This window comes from Bos taurus, chromosome 22 (genome assembly GCF_002263795.3).
Source record: "Bos taurus isolate L1 Dominette 01449 registration number 42190680 breed Hereford chromosome 22, ARS-UCD2.0, whole genome shotgun sequence".
Taxonomy (NCBI): domain Eukaryota; kingdom Metazoa; phylum Chordata; class Mammalia; order Artiodactyla; family Bovidae; genus Bos; species Bos taurus.
This window is the reverse complement of record NC_037349.1, coordinates 13,218,713-13,240,234: the sequence shown is the minus strand read 5'-3', so window position 1 is coordinate 13,240,234 and position 21,522 is coordinate 13,218,713. Positions and strand designations below refer to the sequence as shown.

The 21,522-nt window shown below is 44.7% G+C and overlaps 1 protein-coding gene across 2 annotated transcripts in view; it reads right to left on the bottom strand.

Annotated features, from left to right (window-relative positions):
- ENTPD3 (ectonucleoside triphosphate diphosphohydrolase 3) overlaps positions 1-12,789 on the bottom strand; it is a 34,463-nt gene extending 21,674 nt beyond the window's left edge. Inside the window, exons 1-3 of one of the 2 annotated variants that reach the window (XM_005222394.5) lie at positions 12,710-12,789; positions 11,862-11,913; positions 7,654-7,781 (exon numbers count right to left, since the gene is read on the bottom strand). In XM_005222394.5, the coding sequence (XP_005222451.2) occupies positions 7,654-7,781; positions 11,862-11,901 (168 nt within the window). In that variant the 5' untranslated portion in view covers positions 11,902-11,913; positions 12,710-12,789. The remainder of the gene's footprint in view (positions 1-7,653; positions 7,782-11,861; positions 11,914-12,709) is intronic. The other variant, NM_001017935.1, reaches the window with a different exon arrangement.
- Positions 12,790-21,522: the final 8,733 nt, after the last annotated feature.

Sequence of the window (21,522 nt, the reverse complement as noted above, 5' to 3'; positions counted from 1 at the left end):
TTGGTTCACAGTGGAATCACTTAGGGAGCTTTTGAAGCTCGCAATGCCAAGGCTATACCCGAGACTCATTAAATCAGAATCTTTGTCAGTCGACCCAGGCACAAACAGTTCTTAAAGCTCCCGTGGTGATTCCGATATGCAGCCAAGGTTAAAGATGAGTACCCCAAAGATTGTGCATGCAAAGACAATCTCCTGATTTCTCTTCATCCAGATTCTGCAGGGTGGAGGTGGGGGAGGTCAGAAGCCACCTGGGTCTCAGGAGGAAAATGAATCGTCAGTCACCTTGCTACCGTTTCTTGTCCAAATTTCCAGGACTATCTGCCTGGGAATAAGCAATCAATAGGAAACCATGGTAGGAAGTACTTAAAGAGGAGAAAAACAAAATATGAAAGATTATTGATATATCACCTCACTTTGGTGACTCATGTGTGGAAGAATGGACAGGAGGGTATTGCCAGCCATCTCACCCAGCTTGAGGCAGTTACCAGAAAGCTTTGCTTGAAGGTGAGGCCCAGCCCAGGCCCTGGACCAGACCTGCCCAGAACACAGCATGCAGTAGCAGCCAAGGGGCACAGGAACGAGTTATGCTGACCTAGGTCAGTATCTGGTTGGGCTGGAGTCAGCCCAGGGCATCAGAGACTTCTGGGTGGCAGCTTTTCCCCAATTCCTCTGCCACTGAGTTAGCCTAGCCTGTCTCAGAGAGGAAGATGACGTTGGGTTCTGGAGGCAGGTCAAATCGGATGGATTCCTACTTTTCCGATGTTGTGTAAGAGACCTAACCTCTCTGGATTCCATCATTTTCAGACAACTTCCTTTCGGAAGTAAATAGGAGACCATCTGGCTGATGCTTACTGGCTGTTCAATAAGTACAAGCTACATAGAAAACCCAGTAAGCAAAATAAATAAAATTACAAAGCAAGAAAAAAAGGAAGGAAAAGTGAGTAACACTCCTCAAACCCAACTACTGTTTTAACACCTTGTTATATATCTTTTCCAATGGTCTTCTGTGCATACAACTACATATACACCTATGCTTCATAATTTTTAAAATCAACACAGGATTATACTACACAGAAGCTTCTCCAATGCTCTTTTCTTACTAAAACAGTATATCAAGAACATCTCTCCCTATCAGTAAAAATACTGACATCATGATTTTTAAGACAGTCATCACATTGACTGTGAGACATACAGTAATTCATTTAACCAGTCCCCTGATTCTAAACTCTGCCATGAACACTTGCTTCATTTGAAATAGGAGCAAACAAAAAAGTGTTACTCCAGCTCCTCCGTTCTATGAAGATTGAGAACACCCTGTGTACACTGGTATTTGAACTTGAACAGCCTCTTCAACTGGGCTCTTCAGTCTGATGACGCGTGTTGCTTGGGATCCTGACATAATGGCAAACAAGGGAGGCATTGTTCACAATCTGTTCCAGGCAGAGGCTCCCCATGAGATTAAAGCACAGGTTGAAATGGAAGGAAATCAGGCACTCCAGAGGTCTGAGCCTCTGTGTCAGTGCTTGCTTTCCTTCCCTCTGCTGCCAACCTGCTCCCTACCCCTCCACCGGCCCCTCCAGGCCAGGTACTGATAGGAGCGCGAGCATAAGAAGGCAGCCACTCAAGAGGATACCACACTGTCTACCCCCAAAGCTTCTTTATTCCAACCCTTCATGAAGAACGCTTAGGGTTCCTGGGCCAAGATCAGAAAGAAAGAAGAATGTCCATTTTCATTTGTAACTCCAGAAAAATGGGATTTAGTTTTCACCACAGTGGGTGCCGCCAGAGACTTTGCTCTGAGATTTGCAGGAGAAATGGCAGCCCCTTGGGTACCTGCTGATGTACTGACAGCAGCCTTGAGGCCCAGGGCTACTTCTCACTAACACAATCCACCCCCACCCCACCATCTTTCACTGGCATTTTCAAAAGTGCAAAAATTGGTCTTTAACCAGTTTTCAGAGTTCATCTGCCTAGATCAGTGCAACTCAATGTGGTTCCATGGAGGAAGGTGTAAGAGGAGAATGAATTTCATTCAGTTCAATGAAGTGGGTGATGTTTGGGTGAAAAGCAGCAAGTCACCCTCTGTTTAATGCACTGTCAGAAAAAAAAACATGGCCTGATGCAGAACTGAAGACACACTCAGTGGGTCAACCGAAAAGAAACAGTCTTCCATATTAACCCATGGTCATGGACTGTGTGAGCTTCTAGGAAAAGCAAAAGCAAAGATCACATGATCAGCTTTCTTAGATGTGTTTATCATCATCATCATCATCATTACTCTTACTATAATAATAAGAATAGGGATAGTAATAAACATTTGCTGAACCCTTATAATATGTCAGGCAGTGCAGAAAGGGCCTTAGTGTCGCATTTATAAGGCAGGTGTTATCATCATCCCCACTTGACAGATGGGAAAACTGAGGCTCACAGAGGTAAATAATTAGCCAAGGTCACAGACTTGGGATCAAGCTGGGGTCTGACTCTCAAACCTGTACCCATAGCCCCTGTACTTTCCCTGAGTTCCAAGAAAAACAAGTCCTTTTTAAAATGTATTTCTAATTGAAGGATAATTGCTTTACAGTATTGTATTGGTTTCTGCCATACATCAGCATGAATCACCCATAGGTATATATATATATATATGTCCTATCCCTCTTGAACCTCCTTCCCACCTCCCACCCCATCCCACCTCTAGGTTGTCACAGAGCCCCAGTTGAGTTCCCTGAGTCATATAGCCAATTCCGGCTGGCTATCTACTTTACCTATGGTAATGTGTATGTTTCCATGCTGCTCTCTCCATTTGTCCCACCCTCTCCTTCCCACTCTGTGCTCACAAATCTGTTCTTTGGGTCTGCATCTCCATTGCTGCCCTGCAAATAGGTTCATCAGTACCGTTTTTCTAGATTTCATAGAGATGCATTAATATATGATATTTGTTGAAGAAAAGCAAGTCTTAACAGGGTGACTGATTAGTAAGAAGGTGCCTGGTATGGTATGGCAGACTTTGTTCAGACAAAAGACCCTTGAAAGCAAACTCTTAGTTAAGTGGTGTGCAGATCTGGGTGGAGAGGAGAATGACCAATGTGAATAAGGAGCCAGGGCTTTCTAGAAAGGAAGAAACCAATTACCCAACTCTTGTTTTCCAAGAGGTAAACCAGGGTGGGCCACAGGGCATCTGATACCCAGGCTGACGACTGAGAATGGATGAGGGTTAGAAGGAAATGGTTTTAACACAGCCCGGTCCAGTTGTTGTGCTTTGGAGAGTTGTGTGACCCAACCTGGGCTCTGATGTGACCTGAGCAGGTCATGGCAGAAAAGCAGTGTCCCTGAAACCTGGGACTCTGCATGCCCTTCTTCAACAGTGACACCATGTGGGTGCAAGCGGCAGTGGCAGTGGCACTGGGATATTGATCAGATGGGACTGAGAGGCTTCAGGGCTTCTAAGCAACTGTGACAGGGTTGGGAGGGGAAAGCCTCAAGAGGCAGATATCAGACTTAATGATAATAAAGTGGCAGGGTAGGTGAAAAACAAAGGCAACATTGTCATGTCTCTTCCTCAAGCGGATAGAGCAGGTCAAACCAGTAACAATGATAAAGGGACTGGGGATATTTCCCTCACTGCCTAATTTAATAGTTCCACTGTATGAGATCAGTCCTGAGTGTTCATTGGAAGGACTGATGTTGAAGCTGAAACTCCAGTACTTTGGCCACCTGATGCGAAGAGATGACTCATTTGAAAAGACCCTGATGCTGGGAAAGATTGAAGGCAGGAGGAGAAGGGGACGACAGAGGAAGAGATGGTTGGATGGCATCACCGACTCAATGGACATGAGTTTGGGTGAACTCTGGGAGTTAGTGATAGACAGGGAGGCCTGGCGTGCTGCAGTCCATGGGGTCGCAGAGTTGGACATGACTGAGCAACTGAACTGAACTGAATGGAACACTTAGATAAAACGAGGTCAGGTGGGCCAACATTGGATTTAATAGCCAGATATCTTGACCCCTCATATGGGTCTTGAGGAACATTCCAGGGCCCCCTATATAGGCAGACCACCTGGAGCTGGCCCCTCAGAACCACCAGCTGCACACAAAAGCAAGATAAGGCAAGGTATGAAAACATAGACAATGAAAAATTTATATATTTTTTTCATTTTTTGTTTTATATTCACTGCCTCCACCTCCACACTGCCCTTCCCACCTCCAGCACACATTGCACAACAGAAGGACAGGTCTCTGGACAGCCTGAGAAAAGCTGCATGTGAAGGGCCCCCTTCCAACCTGTCATTCCACTCGACTTCAGCTGGCCCACAACATCTGTCTTTTCTCACACCTAACTCTCTCAGTGAAACAGGATGAGCCCCTGAGCCAATATTCCGATGTCATACAAGTCATTCTCCTACAGCCGGGGCTGAAGAAATTAAAAATCCCCTCTCTGAACTGTGTCTGCTAATAAGGATATACATACCGATCCTTCCAAACTCTTGCCTAAGGCCTTTGTTCTCTGCTTTTTCCTTCCTTCTATGCCAATTATGTTACTTCTAATCTGTGTAATCGCAGGAAGCTATTTGCCCTTTCTGTTCCTCTGTTTTCTCGTTTTCAAAGTTGGAATGAAAATAATTTACCTACGGGGTGACAGTCACTGAGGGTTCCCTCACCCCTGTGATGTCCACTTATGTATGCACTTTCTACCTGCCTGAAGGCTGTCTCCTTGGCCCAGCCTACCTAAGCTCACACTATGCCAGAAATACTAGAGAGCTTATGTCCCCCAGGGAGCAGCCTGCAACCGATGACTAATGGAAGCTGGTGTGGAAATACGCCCTGGACTCGGATGACCGAGGCAGGTGTTCTGCATGCCTGGGACAGATTTCATCCCTGAGGTGAGTTCTGCACTGGCTCCCAGGGCAGTCCCAGCTGCCCACAGTGGTAAACTGCTGGGTATCAGCCCCTCCATTGGGACAGAAGCCCCTTCCCTTCTGTCTCACTTCTACCCCCAACAGTGCTTCCTGGGGTCACCCCCAGATAACTGTCTTGCACAGGCATCTTTGACTAGGGAAACCCCTCTGAACAGTGGAACTAAACATGGTCTCCTTCAACAGCACCCTCCACACTGCTCGGGGGCCCACTTTTCTCTACCCAGTTTACTCTTCAGGTCTTCTAACTCCTCCATGTCCCTCCAGTTTGAACTTACCTCTCATCTCCCCAAACAACTGTCTTAACCAGCCTATCCCTCGCATTTGAAGGGCCCAAGGGACACTTTTTTATGAAGGAAGACTTCTGCCCTGTCCTGCCCCCCGGCGGCCCCACCTGTCTTCTTCTCATCCACAGGCAAATCCACAGTGTGAACAGCCTCATGCACCTGTATGTTGACTGTAGAAGGTGGGCTAGCTCAGACTGTACACTATACCCATGCTCTGTCTACTCTCCCTGCAAGCAGCTGCCCCTTTGCCACCCCTCAGATCAGTGGCGAGGTCTGCTCTCAGGGGAAGGCCCACACAGACCCTGGGTTCTGGGGTCCCCAGCATGTTCTAGAAGGGGAAGCATGGCCCTTGGTGGGCACATTCCCTTGTCCCATAGAGAGGTGTACCTGGAGTGCAGCTAGGGCTGGTTCCTTTGATTTATGGGGTCTAGGGGCGGTACTGGGCTTCCCAGGTGGCATTAGTGGTAAAGAACCTGCCTGCCAATGCAGGAGATGTGAGAGACATGGGTTCAGTCTCTGGGTTGGGAAGATCCCCTGAAGGAGGAAATGGAACCCCTCTCCAGTATTCTTGCCTGGGAAATCCCATGGACAGAGGAGCCTGGCAGGGTATGGCCCATAGGGTGGCAGGGTCAGACACGACTAAAGCGACTGAGCACACACGCTCAGGGTGGCACTAGGGTCTAAGAATGGTTCCTTGCCCCCCAAGTCACTCCTGCAATTCAGCACCTTCCTGTCTCTGTGCCCATCCTCCCTTCCTGTGCAAAGGAGGACATGTTTTCCTATCAGAGGCCAGCATCTCCTCCTGGGCTCCCTGTTCAGAACCTAGGATCAAGGAACAGTTGGAAGTAAATGAAGAGAGCCCTGGCGGTGGCAAAGGAGTGTTCAGGTTTCAGTTCTGGTCCCACCATCCACTGAGCAAAATGGTGGTGACAGGGTTTGTCCATCTTCCATAGCTGGCACAAGATTTCAGTGAGATAATTCAGGGGAAAATGCTCACTCAACTGACTAGCAATTTACAAAGAGTAAGGAGATGGTATTTCCTCTAGTTGCACTCCTGATTTTATACAGTTTATAGAAGAAGGCAGTGCCTGGAGCTTGGGAAAACAGCTTCTCTAGGCCTTAGCTAATGTCTTTGGACAGCCAGATAATTTGTTTTCCTCTCACCACTGGACAGCTGCATGAGGCTTTTCTTTTTCTTTTTTATTCATGTTATTCATGGGAGGCTGAGATTCTTAAGTAAAATATAAAAGAACAAAGTTCCATTATCTAGAAAAGATTTTAGGAAATTCTCTGGCAGTCCAGTGGTTAGGACTCAGCATTCTTACTGCTGGGACCCTGGGTTGGAGCCCTAGCTGGGGAATTAAGATCCCACAAGCTTCTTTTTGCAGCCAGAAAAAATTTAATTAATTAATTTAAAGGCAGACAGAAAGAAAGAAACAGATTTTCCTCTATTCCTTTAGCAAAGTGGACTCTGGATGGTAGATCAAACTCAACCACAGAGTCAAGGCAAAAACGGTTCTTTTTATCTTTTAAAAACCTCTATATCAAATATAGCCTATGAACAGTCCCTAACAGCAGGAAGATATAGAAAAGACCCAAGGTCAAAGATAAATACTAAATGAGATTCAAATAACATGGTTCCTATGGCCCTCCATCTAAGAGTGGTTTTCATAGCTTTAAAGAGTCATAAGAAGAGAAAAAGAAAAGAAGCTATGCAATAGAGACTATAAATGGTTCTCAAAACCTGAAATATGTACTGTCTGGCTCTTTGTGGAGGAAGTTTGCTGACTTCTACTCAAAATAATTGAAGGACTCACTGATTCTCTTCACCTTTCACTTGACAGTCCCTCAGGGGATCACCTCCTGTCACCCTGACAGCCAAGGCAGAGGGCTACATACAATTCTGTCTACCAGATGGTTTTTATCAAGGGCTGACAGAGGTCTCTGGAACTTAGCATAAGGTCCTGAGTAATTTCGGTTGGGGGAGGAGTCAGAGGGACCACGGCATACTTCTAGACTCAAGAGAGGTAGCACAGCACAGATCAAGGAGACTTTCCAGGTCCTTGATTTTGTTTACCCAGGCTAGGCCAGAAGAAGAGCCTGAGTTTCCTGGTCTCCGCTCATGAGCAGGGTTGGGTCATCTGGGGAGACTGACAAGCTGGTAAATCTTTGGTAGCCATCCATAATTCTTGGCAACAAAGTCTGGCTTTGGTTCCAACAGTCAGGAGTCAAAGCAAGACCACATCATCCTAGGAGAAGGTGTCACCACTATCAATCTGTCACCTCAGACACCACAAACCTAGCATGTCCAGTCTTTCTCCCTGGGCCTTACCCCACCTTTCCCTGGCTCCAGCTGGAGGTGAGGAAGGGCAAGAATTTCCTTCTAACTCATAGCTTGAGAATCACTGATGTCAGAGCCCATTTCTTCCCTTCAGTGCCAACCCCTTCACACCTACCTTTGGTCCTGGAAAAAGGACCTCTTTCTGGTGTGTCTGGATGAGTGTGATAGCCATAAGTACCACAATGCTCAAAAACAAGACCACCAAGGCGATGATGGCTGGAGTTCGGGAGAGGACCTTGAGGCCTAAAATGAGGAAACCCAGAAGACACATGAGGGGGAATCAGGAACAGGGCCCTGCCCTTCTTCGTAGAATCTGTGAATTGGGTGCTTAACTGGGTGCTTAGCTGCATGCATAAGTCACTTCCTCTGGCTTTTTTTGAGACCCAAACATTTAGAACTACAACTGGGCTCAAATACCCATTTGAGTATCTTTCCTCCAAAGAGTGGAATAAAACAGCATTTGCAAGGAGAGTGTGCATAGTCTGCTACTGCTAAGTCACTTCAGTCATGTCCGACTCTGTGCGACCCCATAGACGGCAGCCTACCAGGCTTCTCCATCCCTGGGATTCTCCAGGCAAGAACACTGGAGTGGGTTGCCATTTCCTTCTCTAATGCATGAAAGTGGAAAGTGAAAGTGAAGTTGCTCAGTCGTGTCCGACTCTTCGCGACCCCATGGACTGCAGCCCACCAGGCTCCTCCGTCCATGGGATTTTCCAGGCAAGAATACTGGAGTGGGGTGCCATTGCCTTCTCCGGTGCATAGTCTAGCTCTCTGGTATTTCCCAAAGTGTGTTATGCATGTTACTGGTTGTCCCTGAGATGATTTCCAATAACATTTATTTCAATGTATATTTGAAAATTATGAGTTTTCTATTAAAGCAGGTGATATAATATTTCAATTAAAAATAATCTAAGATAAATAAGAAGACATTCCTATTGTATTTCAAATACAGTCAATGATTATAAAGTTTAGTACGTGGTGACACTGTCAAACAAATGGTAATGTGTCTGAATTCCTAAGATGTGTGAGTGCCCAGTAAGAATTCAATCTCAGTCATTTTCCCTGTGTCTATAGTAAAGACATAGACATCTTTACAAATGAAGAGTGACTAGACCCCAATCCACATGTTCCCTCCCAAAGGGGTCATGTAATCTCTGGTATTTATATTTTATATTTTAATCATAACATGTAAATGCAAAAGAAAAAAAAATGTAGCATATGAATTGTCTTCAACTAAATATATAGCCTCTAAGTAAAGATAATTATATAATTATATGCATTATATGATAATATATAATGTATCATAATGGCTTATTTCTACTTATTAAATTTAAGCTAATATTTCCTAATTAGATGATTATGAGCAAATATTTACTTGGGCCTAACATACCAGTGCAGGCTAATGAAAATTTCATAAATAAAGTAGCAAATATATTTATTTTAAAAAAAAGAAAAGAAGGAAAGAAACTTTCTGAAATGATTGCATTTATGTTAAGCTCTAAAACAGGCGGGTGATAGAATTCAGAACAGTAATTGCACAGGGGTTTGGGGCAGGCACTTTCTAGGGAAATGAAAATGCTCTTATATCTAAATAGGATTGTGGGGTATATGTGTTTATTCATTTTTCAAAATTTATCAAACTTTCCCAAGTCCTTTGGAAAAAAACTGAAAATCACAGCAAACCAGCTCCTTTAGATACAATTTCCCTTAAAAAATATTCTTATAAATTGTCCATTTTCTAAAAACATAATCCTTCCAGAAGGCGAGAATACCAAATTTAGGGACACAACTTAAGATCTATCCATTTCACTATATATGAAGGAAGTGAAAGTCACTCAGTCGTGTCAGACCCAGGTCTCCCACATTGCAGGCAGCTTCTTTACCGTCTGAGCCACAAGGGAAGCCCAAGAATACTGGTGTGGGTAACCTATCCCTTTTCCAGGGGATTTTCCTGACCCAGGAATCGAACGTGGGTCTCCTGCATTTACCAGCATAAAGAATCCACCTGCAAAGTAGGAGACCCGAGTTCAATCCCTGGGTCGCAAGATCCCCTGGAAGAGGGCATGGCAACCCACCCCAGTATTCTTGCCTGGGAAATCCCATGGACAGAGGAGCCTGGTGGGCTACAGTCCATGGGGTTGCAAAGAGTAGGACACGACTGAGCGACTAAACCACCACCACCATCACTACCTATCACTATATATAACTTATATCTAAATTTTTAAAGATAAAAAGACATTAAAGTAAAATATTGACTAAATAATAGTCTTGGTAGAACTATTATAGCATAAACCTAAGTGGTGACACTCAAATGGCTGAACTATGATAAATACTAGCGTAACAGGAAGATCACTGAATTCTGAGAATCCAAATATGTCTCACCAGTCGAGTATTTAAATTAACTAAAAGTAAATGAAATTTAAAAATTCAGTTTCTCAGTTGCACTAGCCACTTTCTGCTGCTGCTGCTGCTGCTAAGTCACGTCAGTCGTGTCCGACTCTGTGTGACCCTATAGACGGCAGCCCACTGGGCTCTTTCTAAGTGTTCAATAATCAAAAGTGGCTACCATATTGGACAGTGTAATTACAGAACATTTCTATCATCACAGAAAGTTCTATTGAACAGCAGTAGGGTAGAACCTGTCCTATTCTAGAACATCTACCTTTAGATCATCATAAGCTATTCTTTACATTATTTCTAGGAGATTATTTTCTTGGAAGAAAAAAAAAGAGCATGTATTTACTACCATATAGAGTTAGATTCAGCCTCAATATCCAGTCACATCACAGTGCTCATTACTTGGGGAGGTCAGTCATGCAGTGGGTCTCAATATCTCAGAAGAGCCAACTCTTAACTACCTCACCTGATTCCCCTGCAGTATAAATACTGCCACACACACATCCTGATGTCCAAGGTGCCTTAATTTTCCTACCTTGTCACTGGGAGTGAACTGGAGGGGAATTTGTCAGCATGTACCAAAATTGCAAGTGTGAAAAAAAAAATTGCAAGTGTGTATACCATCTGCCTCCCAATCCCACTTCTGGCAATTTATTCCACAGAACTGGTCCCAAGTGTGTTAAATGACTTGTCCACCAAGTTACTCACTGCAGAATCGTTTGTCATAGCACCTGAAAGGAGGCCAGCCACTGTGGAGTTAACCTTCAGGGCCTCTGAAGGGGTCTTGGCTCACTTTTCTGTGATTCCAGATCAAAGGATATGACCCAGACAGAAACCGTTTTATCCACAGAGGCAAATTTTTGCATCAACTGTTAAACAGTGCATATGCCAGGTCAGTTATATACAAGACAAGGTAGAAGTTTAATCTGCCAAGTTAAACTTGTCCTTTGGAAGGAATGTAACAAGTTAGTTTGCATGTGTGATGTAACAGTATATGTGTTAAACTATCAAAGTGTTTTGAATACCAGTTTAGGGGCACCACTAAAGAACATCTGTCCATGGGGCGGAACTGGGGGTGATACGTAAGCAGTCTCCTGACCACAGCCACGAGCCTAGCCTCCTAAGTCTTCTGTGCTTCAGCAGTTTTCAGGTAAAAAGCTGTGATTACTTTAAGCAAACCCTTGCTCCAGCAGAAAAGCCTATCGTAGACCAAAATGGACTAGACCAGGTCTCATTCATTTAGGGAACTGCAGCCTAGAGCTGTGCTGTCATTAGGGCTGGACAAACACTGTAATTACCAGGTACCTCCCAAGAGTGGAAAGGCCAGACCCTTCTAGGCTTCCACACAGAGCAACTGCAAAATGTGCTCCAGAGGCAGGCAGGACAAGCTCAGAAGTGTGTGTGTATGTGTGTGTGCATATGTGTGCAAATTCTACCCATGTGCCTGCAGTAAAAGGTGGTAACAACGCTGACCACGGGGGCGGGGGTTGGGCGCGGGGCGGGGGGAGGGGGCGAGCGCAGGGGGAAGGGATGCAGTAGGCGCGAGGCCAGCAGTAACTTGGATGGAGAGAGAGGCAAGCTCCAAGTACTTTACAGGTCATCACAAAATCAACAATATTCTAAAGCAGACCTTACACACAGCTGGGTAAGGGAAACCACAAGGGCCAAATTAATGGATTATGCAAACCGGAAAAACCATTTAAGCGAAACAAGCATGCTAGTCCTGGTTTTGTGTCGCTTTGACGAAAAGAATTACTTTTATCTGTGGAATGCCGGTGGTGAAAGCCCGGTGGAGACTAAGTCTCCCACCAAAGAAGTTAAACCGTCATTTGCTGGGGGACGTGGATGAAAGAGCCTGTGGGCTGAAGCTGGGATTCTTGGGTGATGTGACAAAATCATACTCGCTGCCTGCTGAGTGATACTGACCTGCTTGCTCACAAGGTTGGCGGGTCAGCACCGTGAACATCTCTCCTTCCAGCTGCAGGTGAGAGAACATAGAATGACGGCGCGAACTTGGTCCCTGACTTAAGTTCCGAAAACTTGCACCGCGTTAAAGCACAAACCCACTTCACTTTTTCCAAAGGAAAGCCTTCTGAGGGCCAGATGAACCTAGAACTTCCCAGGCAGACCCAAAGCTGGGCTTATATTCTAGAGTTATCTCTCGCCAACCCCCACCTCCCTCCATGCAAAAAGGAAGAACGGACTTGCTGAAATTTTAAATTAAAATATTTTTCTAAGAAGTCGAGCTTCTCCTGCAGATTTTTCCACCTGTACACACCTCCTGGGGCAGAACAAATCTTCAACCTATTATCAACATTCACAGTCTGAGGCAGGGCTGTTTTTCAAAGCACGCCAGCAAGGGAGGTTTCTTTGTGTGTTCGCGGCTTGCGAGCCCGAGGTCGCCCTTTCAAGATCCAGGACGAGTATCTGTCGCTGCTGGCTGGCGACCATTGCAAGAGGATGTCGGGCCCCCGGCATCCAGCGCCCCAGGATCTAGGAGGCCCCACTCTGGACTGAATCCCCACAAGAGTCAAGGCATCCAAGCTCCCGGCGCTCCTTTGGACCCGAAGAAGCGCTCGGTTAAAGACGCATCCACCTCTCCGGGGGCCGCATGGATCACCTCCCCACGGCCCGAGGACGTGGGGCTCGCGTACTTCTGTCCCTCCCTCCGGCCCCCTGAGGAATTCGATTCCGTTTCCTTCCCTCCCAGATTTCAGCCCCACGAAGCTTCCCACTCCTTCTGCAGCGGCTCAGACGCGGGGTCCTCTCCTCACCTGTGCGCAGACGACCGGAGGAAGGCTACTGGCGCTGCCGCAGTGCTAGCCGGCAGACAGAGCGCCAGGGGCTCCTGCGGAGGCGGGGCTGGGGCGGGGCGGGGCGGGGCTTCCGTGTCCTGGGCCCGCCCCCTGGTCCTGGCCAAGCACCTCTTCACCTTCCCTCTTACAGTTCACTATCATGCGGAATGGGGGCGGGGAGGTTTGGGAACCGCAGCGGGGCCTTGGCTCTTCACTAGCGATCCCGCCAGGGCCTACCTGGGGAAAGTGGGGCGGGGGTGATGTCTTCTACATGCTGCCCTCTTTGATGTCAAAGCCAAGAGCCTTTTGACTTATCTGTTAGTTTCCTTCACTGTTACCCCAAGCCTCAGTAGAGGGGAAGTGGGGTCAGGGCAGGGTAGAGACTAGGCACTCTGTGGGTGTGCTCCATCTTTCCGTGACGTCGAGGACACCTGTAAACACCTGTAATGTTGGGGGTGAGACAGGTAAGCAGACTGGTCCCTGGGTCACTTGGACCAGGAGAGCAAAGTAGTACAGAATCCTTCCCTCTTGAGTCCTTCCCTCTTGAGTGAGTGAGTGAAGTCGCTCAGTCGTGTCCGACTCTTTGCGACCCCATGGACTGTAGCCTACCAGGCTCCTCTCTGCACATGGGATTTTCCAGGCAATAGTACTGGAATGGATTGCCATTGCCTTCTCCAGGGGATCTTCCCAACCCAGGGATCGAACCTGGGTCTCCCGCATTGTAGACAGACGCTTTACCGTCGGAGCCACCAGGGAAGTCCCTCTTAGCTTAGCAGAACTGCCTTCACTATGCCCAGGGACATTCTCACTAGTTACTGAGCAATGCTCTCCTTCACTGCATTTTTATAGGCCAAAATTCAGTCCAAGCACTTCTTAGAAGAGGCCAAATAGGAAAAGTGACAAAGATGCAGCCATTCACATGCCCCAGGAGTCTGTTTTTAATGCACCAGCAGGCCGCCTTGTGGCCCCTCTGAGTGACCCCAAGGACTCTTGGAATGATCCCAGCAAGATGCATAATAAGCAGGCTTCTGTTGAATCATCCCTCTTTGTGGCTCCTGAATTTTTGAAAGGAGTTGCTGAGACCTCGACTATGTCCTTGGGAGCTAGGCCTGTATGCCACTGGTTTTCTGTCCTGTGCAGGTAGGGCCAAACCCTTCACGAGACAAAAGGGCCTTCAGAGAACAGTGCCCTTGTTTTTTGAGACTTTTGAGCCCAAAGAGGAGGGTCCCAAGCTGGGTGTGTGTATGTGGGTGCGCACACACACAAGCATGCAAGGGCACCAGTCATTCACCCTAAGTCTGATGGACATGGACTGTTGAACAGGATTTGTACAGAGTCTAGAGTGGGGCATTCAGTAAATACTTGCTGAATTGCAAGGCTTCTTTTCATTGAAAGCGGTGCGTCGATGAAACTCAAGGCTTAGGACTGAAAGATGAAGGACTCTCTGCACCCAGGGGGTCATAAACCCACAAACAGCTGCTGACGCTGCCCCTAGACCTGGGGTCAACACTGGCTCGAAGGGATGAATAACTGACCTTAACATCCCCTAGGGTTTCCCAGCAGCTGAGAAGAGTTTCCTGGGCCTAAAACTTTGATATCTTTAAATTGGACTTTTTAAACCAAGCAATAGCAAAGCTAAAACTATCTGTGAATGACTATTGTCAAAAAGAGCACAAAAACAAATGTTGGTGAGGATGTGGAGAAAGGGGAGCCCTCATACATTGTTGATAGGAAGGTAAACTGGTAAAGCTACTGTGGAAAACAGTATGGAGATTCTTCAAAAAAGCTAAACATAAAGCTACCATAAGATGCAGCAGTTCCCCTAAGCTGGAAAGGATACATGCAGCCCAATGTTCATAGCAGCACTACTTATAATAACCAAGATATGGAAGCTACCTCAGTGTCCATCGGCAGATGAATGGTTAAGGAAACTGTGATGTGTATGTGTGTGTGTATAATATTACCCATAAAAAGAACAAAATTTTGCCATTTGCAGCAACATGGATGGACTTGGAGAGCATTGTGGTTAGTGAAATAAGTCAGAGAGAAACAAAGCACTGTTTGATATCACTTATATATGAAATCTAAACATACAACAAACTAGTGACTATAACACCACCATCAAAAAAGATCTATGATACTCCATGTTGGAGAAGCTGTGGGGGAAACAGGCCTTTCTGAAGCTTCTGGGATGTGACATGCCCTGGTTTGTTCCCACCTCCTCAAAGCTTTTTGCTAGTTTGTGCTCTTCTCCCAGGAGTTTCTCAACAAGTAGTCCTGGGCCCTCTTTTCTCCTCGCTCTGTCCTCTCTTCTTAGGTAATCTCATCCATGCCCACACCTTCTATTCACAAAAGCCCCTCCAAAACATGTCTCCTGCTCAGGATTCCCCCCTTGAGCTGTAAACTTAGAGAACTGGAGGTTTGACTTCTTTGGATGTCTTAAAAGGCATCTCAGTTTATGAGGCTTCAAGCTGAATTCCTTATCTTCCCCCACCAGATCATCACCGCCTCCAAAATTTTCTCATTTCAGTGGATGCCCCTGCTCATCCACTTGGGCAAGCCAGCAACCTGAGGGTTATCTTAGATAATCTTTGCCTCATTCCTCATAATCAGCCACTAATTACTGTGGATATTAACCTCTTAATTATCTCTGCAATATGTACTCTATCTTCACCACCACCACAGTCTGAGCAAGGGTTTCGTGGTCTTTGGCGCTATTTGTATTTCAGGCCAGATAATCCTTTGTTGTGGGGTCAGTTCTGTGTATCATAATTTAGTAACATCCCTGATCTTCACCCACTAAATGCCAGTGACATCCCTCCACACATAGTGGAACCACCAAAAATGTCTCCAGACATTGCCAAGTGTTTTCTAAGGGGTGAAATTTCTCAGTTTGAGAACCACTGGTCTAAGCTACCCTTGTCTCTCTCCTGGACGTGGGCAGTGGTCTCACTTTCTTCCTTTCTGATCCATTTTCCCATCGCTGCCACCCTCCTCTTTTCAAAAGACAAATCTCACTGTGTCAGCCCTGTCCTTAACAGACACTTCTGTGCCAGCCATTTCTCAACCGATACAGACTCAAATCCTCAGTATAACCTAGAAGGTCCTGCTCTGTCTGGTCCCAATCATCCTTTCTCTGACTCTTTTAGTCTCATCCTTCTTCTTACTTTATGCCCCGAGGGCACGCCAGCTTTCTTTGAATTTTTAAAATTTGTTAATTTGGCTGTGCAGGGTCTTAGTTGTGGCATATGAGATCTTTAGTTGCGGTGTGCAAATGTTTAGTTGTGGCATGTGGGATCTAGTTCCCTGCCCAGGGATTGAACCTGGACCCGCTGCATTGGGAATGTGGAGTTTTAGCCATTGGCCCACCAGGGAAGTCTCCAGTTTTTCAAATATATTTCCTCCTGCCATAGGCCAGTTGCACATAATTTCCTTTGCCTTTGCCTAAGGGACAGGGTAGTGTCTGCCTCTTCTTTTATTTTTCCCTAACTAACTCTGGTTTATACTTTCATTCTCAGCTCAGTCACATCCACCCTTCAGTTACATGCTCCCTCAGTGGGCTTTTCTTTCCTTCCGCTGTGGTTTCATTATGGTAGTTGTGGAGCAAGTGACACGTATTGCCTCCCACCAGGAGCAGCAGTACCAGGGTGTCAACCCACCACATGGTTTGCAGGTGTCAGGGTCACCAAGAAAGAGGGAACTTACACAGGCTCTGGATGGAACAACGCTTTCCCCCCCATAAAGAGACAGAGCAAGAGCAGCTTCAACAGCCAGCATCCATCCCCTGTGGTCAGCGGGTCTCACTCCACAGCCCAGAGTAAGACAGGGAGATGGTGCATGAACCCCTTTTCTGCTGCAGGTGAAGGACACCCCTTCCCGCATATGGGTTTGAAATTCAAAAAGGTGGGGACATGCCTGAGCCACATGCTCAAGCAGAACAAAAAAAGTACACATCAAACCTGGAACAGGGGAAGATGTTCCAAAACAAAGAAGTATGGCTGGTACAGGCTGTAGGGCTTTTTCTCTTTTTGTAAGGAAGTGTTCCAGGCCCAGGGCAACCCTTCCAGGCAGGAGGCAGGAAGCTGCGTGTGACTGCCTTTCCCAACAATGATTTCTGATGAGTCTGTCTCTGCCTACTAGATGGTAAATCCCATGCAAGTAAAAACCATGCCATTTTTACTCACCATGATATTCTTAGTGTCTACCACAGTCAAGCAGCTAGTAAGATTTCAATAAATATAAGTCAAATGGACAGGATGGTGTCTCACAAATGGAGGATATTAACCCTTTTACTATCTTATGTGACACATACTTTCTCCCAGTTTTCCATTTAAGACTCAGCATTTTTATAAGCTACTGCTGTCTTTCTGACTGCATGTTGCAGCTTGAAGTCTTCGAGTTGAACAAAGCATATCTAATTGGAGATAGTTCATAGCTGCTCATAGACCAGAGGGACAACTGGGTTATCCAAAGGAGTGTTAAACTAATATTTAGGAAACCCGACTTCTCAGTCTCAGCTCTAATTACCAGCAGGTAGATGGCCCTGAACACATCTCTAGACTTTCTGGATCCTCAGGTTGTTGGTGTTTTGTTTGTTTGTTTTTTTTTTTTACCTGTGAAATGGAGACAGTAGTTAGCATCTGTCTATGATTCCATTATTTTTGAAAGCTTGAGGCTAGAGATATATACATCATTAGTGGATGGGAATGGTTGGAGTTTGGACAGAGACTAGAGATGACCAGGAGTAATGGAGCCTCAAGATGGAAGCCAAATTGCCAGAGGTCATGAAGAGTGGTTAAGGAGGAAGTGGAGCAGGTGTGTGTGTGTGTGTGTGTGTGTGTGTGTGTGTGTGAGCATATGCCCCAGATGACCTTAATTCCTGCTCTCTTCTAAAGCAGTCCTCACCTTCACTGTTAGAACCAAACTTAAATCCCACTGTAATTCATCACCTCATGTTTCTTAATGTTCTTTTGCTGCTCTAATGAATTAAGTAAAGCAAAAGAAACAGTTTTCTCTGAACTTATGGTATGTAACATTTTTATGTGGATGATTTAGAGCATATATATATATATATATATATAAATATATAAATATACATATATATATGGAGTTGGAGTTATTGTGAGGAATTGGCTCATGTGGTTATGAAGGCTGAGAAGTCCCAGGATCTGCTGTTTTTGACAAACTAGAAACCCAGGAGAACCAATGCTGTACTTCTAGTCTGAGGCTGAAGGCCTGAGAACCAGGAGAGCTGATGGTATAATTTCAATGTTTCAGTTTGAGTCCATGTCTGAAGATAGGAGAAGACTAATGTCCCAGCTCTAAAACAGTCAGGCAGAAAGTACACTGTCCCCATTCTGCCAGTATTTGTTTAACCAGCTGAGCATTTGAAGATCCAGTCAAGCTAACACACAAAATTAACCATTATGAAATCCAATTGCCTCTTCTTGAATTTTATGATTCTGGTCCCAGATCCAAGACTTGCCTGGGTGGTATCATATAGGGCAAGTCGTGCCTTGCATTAAGTGTTCTGGGCTTGAAAAACCTCGTTCTAACATGCTTTTGTGGAAGACATTCAGGAAGATTGACAAATGTGCTTTGGGACAATGGCTCTAGAGTCTCATATATAAAGGAGAAAAGCAATTTAGAACCAGATGGGTGACATTAAAACCCTAGATCAAAAAAAACCAAAAAACAAAAAAACCCTAGATCAGTGCATGATTCCAGGTGATGTGGAGGCTCAGAAGATGAATAAATCCTTCCCCTGTGGTAGCTCACTGCGAGTCTCCAACCTCCTGCACCTACTCCAGTGCCAGACCTCACTGAATGCCCCAGCTTTCATGCAGCACCTTCCACCCCTTTGACCCTTCTTTCTTTCTAGACTCATAAGCCCACTCAGTGGACCAGCCCAGTATATTCCACCTCACAATTGCCTCCACCCCACTTCCATTTTCCATTCACTTAAAAAATCTGACTTAGTGGTCTCGTGTTCCAAACCACGTGTTCTAGGTTCCGGGTCTGGGCAGGAAATGAGTGACACCTGGGGGATTGAGTTCACTCCTGTCCTTCACCCTCTCATTCCAGCTCTCTGATCACTGGTTCAGACTTTTTCCCAGCCTCCAAGGATCTGCCCCACCTTCCCCTCTTAGCCATCTTACTTAGTTTTCACTTTTTTTTTTTTCAATCATGGACCCTTTCTGCAGTCTGGTGAACTGATGGACATTCTCAGAATCTTTTTTTTTTTTTAATGTATAAATTAAAAAATTGCAAAGAAATCTTTATGTTGAAATGCATTTTAAAAATGTTTTAAAAATCAGATTTGTGTTGTATGTATTTCTTTATTAACTCATTAAGTCATGAGGTCCAGTAGCAGCTCTAATGCCTGGTTTAATTTCAAAGTGTGATGAGGTAATGTGACATGAAAATATCTGTGATTTCTCTTGGTGACAAAATCACAGGTCTTGCCAATACCATTATGCTTTGTTGACTATATTCATAATTGAAGGAAGCACTTTTTATCTTTCCTGAAGATAAAAAAGTATACCCCCCTGCCCCATGCAAGGACGTAAGCCCCTCTGAGTTTTGTCTGTGGACTCCAGTTTAAGAACCTGCTGAATGATTCTTATAGCACAACTGTGGGTTTCTGGCTCAAAATCTTTTGACGACTCATTCATTCAACAATCAATTCTCACTGCCTACTGAAATGTCTATCATCCTGGCATTCAAAGATCTGCTTCTGCCAATTAATTTCTTTTCTGCCTTAAAAAATTTACTGATATTGTGTATACTATTCTTTTGCCACTTGCCTTTTTCATTCAAAAGTTTTTCCCCCCTGAGATTTATCCATGTTGTTATCTATTTTGTTGCTGTTGTTTATGGATAAGTCATGTCTGACTCTTTGTGACCCCGTACACTGTAGCACGCCAGGCTCCTTTGTTCTCCACTATCTCCTGGGGTTTGCTCAAATTTATATCCATTGAGTATAACCATGGTAGTTAAAACCCCTGAAAAATAAAACCTCTCTGGGGTCTGAGGAACGTGTGTTCTAGGCCAATTCTACCTGAGTCATAGACTGACATGTACTAAACCTCCCTTAGACTTGGGCCCTGTCCATGCAGGGACCGGGCAGGCATGCGCAGCCCAGTCAAAGCCTTTCAGGCGGGGTAAGATTTACAAACAGGTGCCTCACTTGTCCCTTTGGGCACCAATTTCGATTGCAATCTCCTTCCATTTGTTATCACCTGATTTAGGGGGATGGAATTCTACACTCCTTGTTGGAATATGCCTAACTTCCTTCTTCGCTTGACTGGCTTTAAATTATCTTTTTTTCTGCCTGATCGGCTCCTACATTATTCTCATAGTTTTCTTGTTTGGCTATAGCCACAGCTCTATTGTTAGTTTATTAACAGTCTTCTCTACAAGGTGACTTTGTTTATAATTACAGCTAATTTTTAAAAACGAATTCCTCCTTTCTACTTAAAAATTTTTGTTGTCCTTTTTAACTTCTTGAGCAAAATGGTTAGCTTATTATCTTGTAAAATTCCTGTCTTCTATATATATATATATATACCTGAGATTACATTCCAAGGCTACACTCTTTACTTCAAATGCCACTTCAGCTACGTTCCACAAGTTTTCATAAAGAACATTTTTGTTATAATTCAGCTCTAAATATTTTGTGATTTATATTATGATATTCTTTGACCCACTGATTTTTTTAAAATGTCTTTTCTTAGTTTCCAAAAGTATGAGGTTTGGGAACAAAATTTTTCTTTTTTTAAACTTTTTATTTTGTTTTGGGGTATAGCAGCTTAACAATGCTGTGATAGTTTCAGGTGAAGAGCAAAGGGACTCAGCCATACATATACATGTATCCCTTCTCCCCCAAATTCCCTGGGAGCAAAATTTTTATAATTGCTTTAGAGTTATATTATACTACAGTTAGTGAATTTAGTGTGTATGATAGTTTTAATATTGCCTTTGTGGTCATGTACTTTGTCAAAAGTGTAGATAATTTATTGGACTCCCAATGGCACTAGTGTAAGGAACCTGCCTGCCAATGCAGGAGACATCAGAGACGCAGGTTTGATCCCTGGGTCAGGTGGATCCCCTGGAACAGAGCATGGCAATCCACTCCAGTGTTCTTGCTTGGAGAGTTCCATGGACAGAGGAGCCTGGCAGACTACAGTCCATAGGGTTGCAAAGAGTCAGACGTGACTGAAGCAACTAAGCATGAATAGACTAATGCTTTTAGGATTCAGCTGGAAAATGTTTATATGCATAACGTTCCTGGTGTTGGAGTATAGTTTTTAAGTTTCAGCAAATGAGCAGAGTCCAGTGACTGCCTACCACAATAGAGCCAAAACCATTCTAGCAACCTCTACTGCTCTTTTGTAGTCAACCTCTTCCCTCACCGCCAAAGCACATAATCTGTTTTCTGCTCCTTTCATTTTGCTTTCTCTAGAATGTCATGTAAATAAAACCATAAACTATGTGACTTGTTAAGTCCGACTACTTTTATTTAGCATAATGCATTTGAAGTTCATCCACATGGTTGCATGTGTCAATAATTCATTCATCTTTATTGCCGGATTGTATTTCATTGTATGGATATACCACAGTCTGTCTATCCATTCACCAGCTGAAGGACATTTGTAAGATTTTAAATAACACTGTATGTTTTAAATTACTGGGAGTAGAAGATGATATACATCCATTATATGAAGCTTTTTGTGTTGTTCAAATTCTCTATAGACTTAGAAAAATGTCATCTGTTGGGTCTATCACTTTCT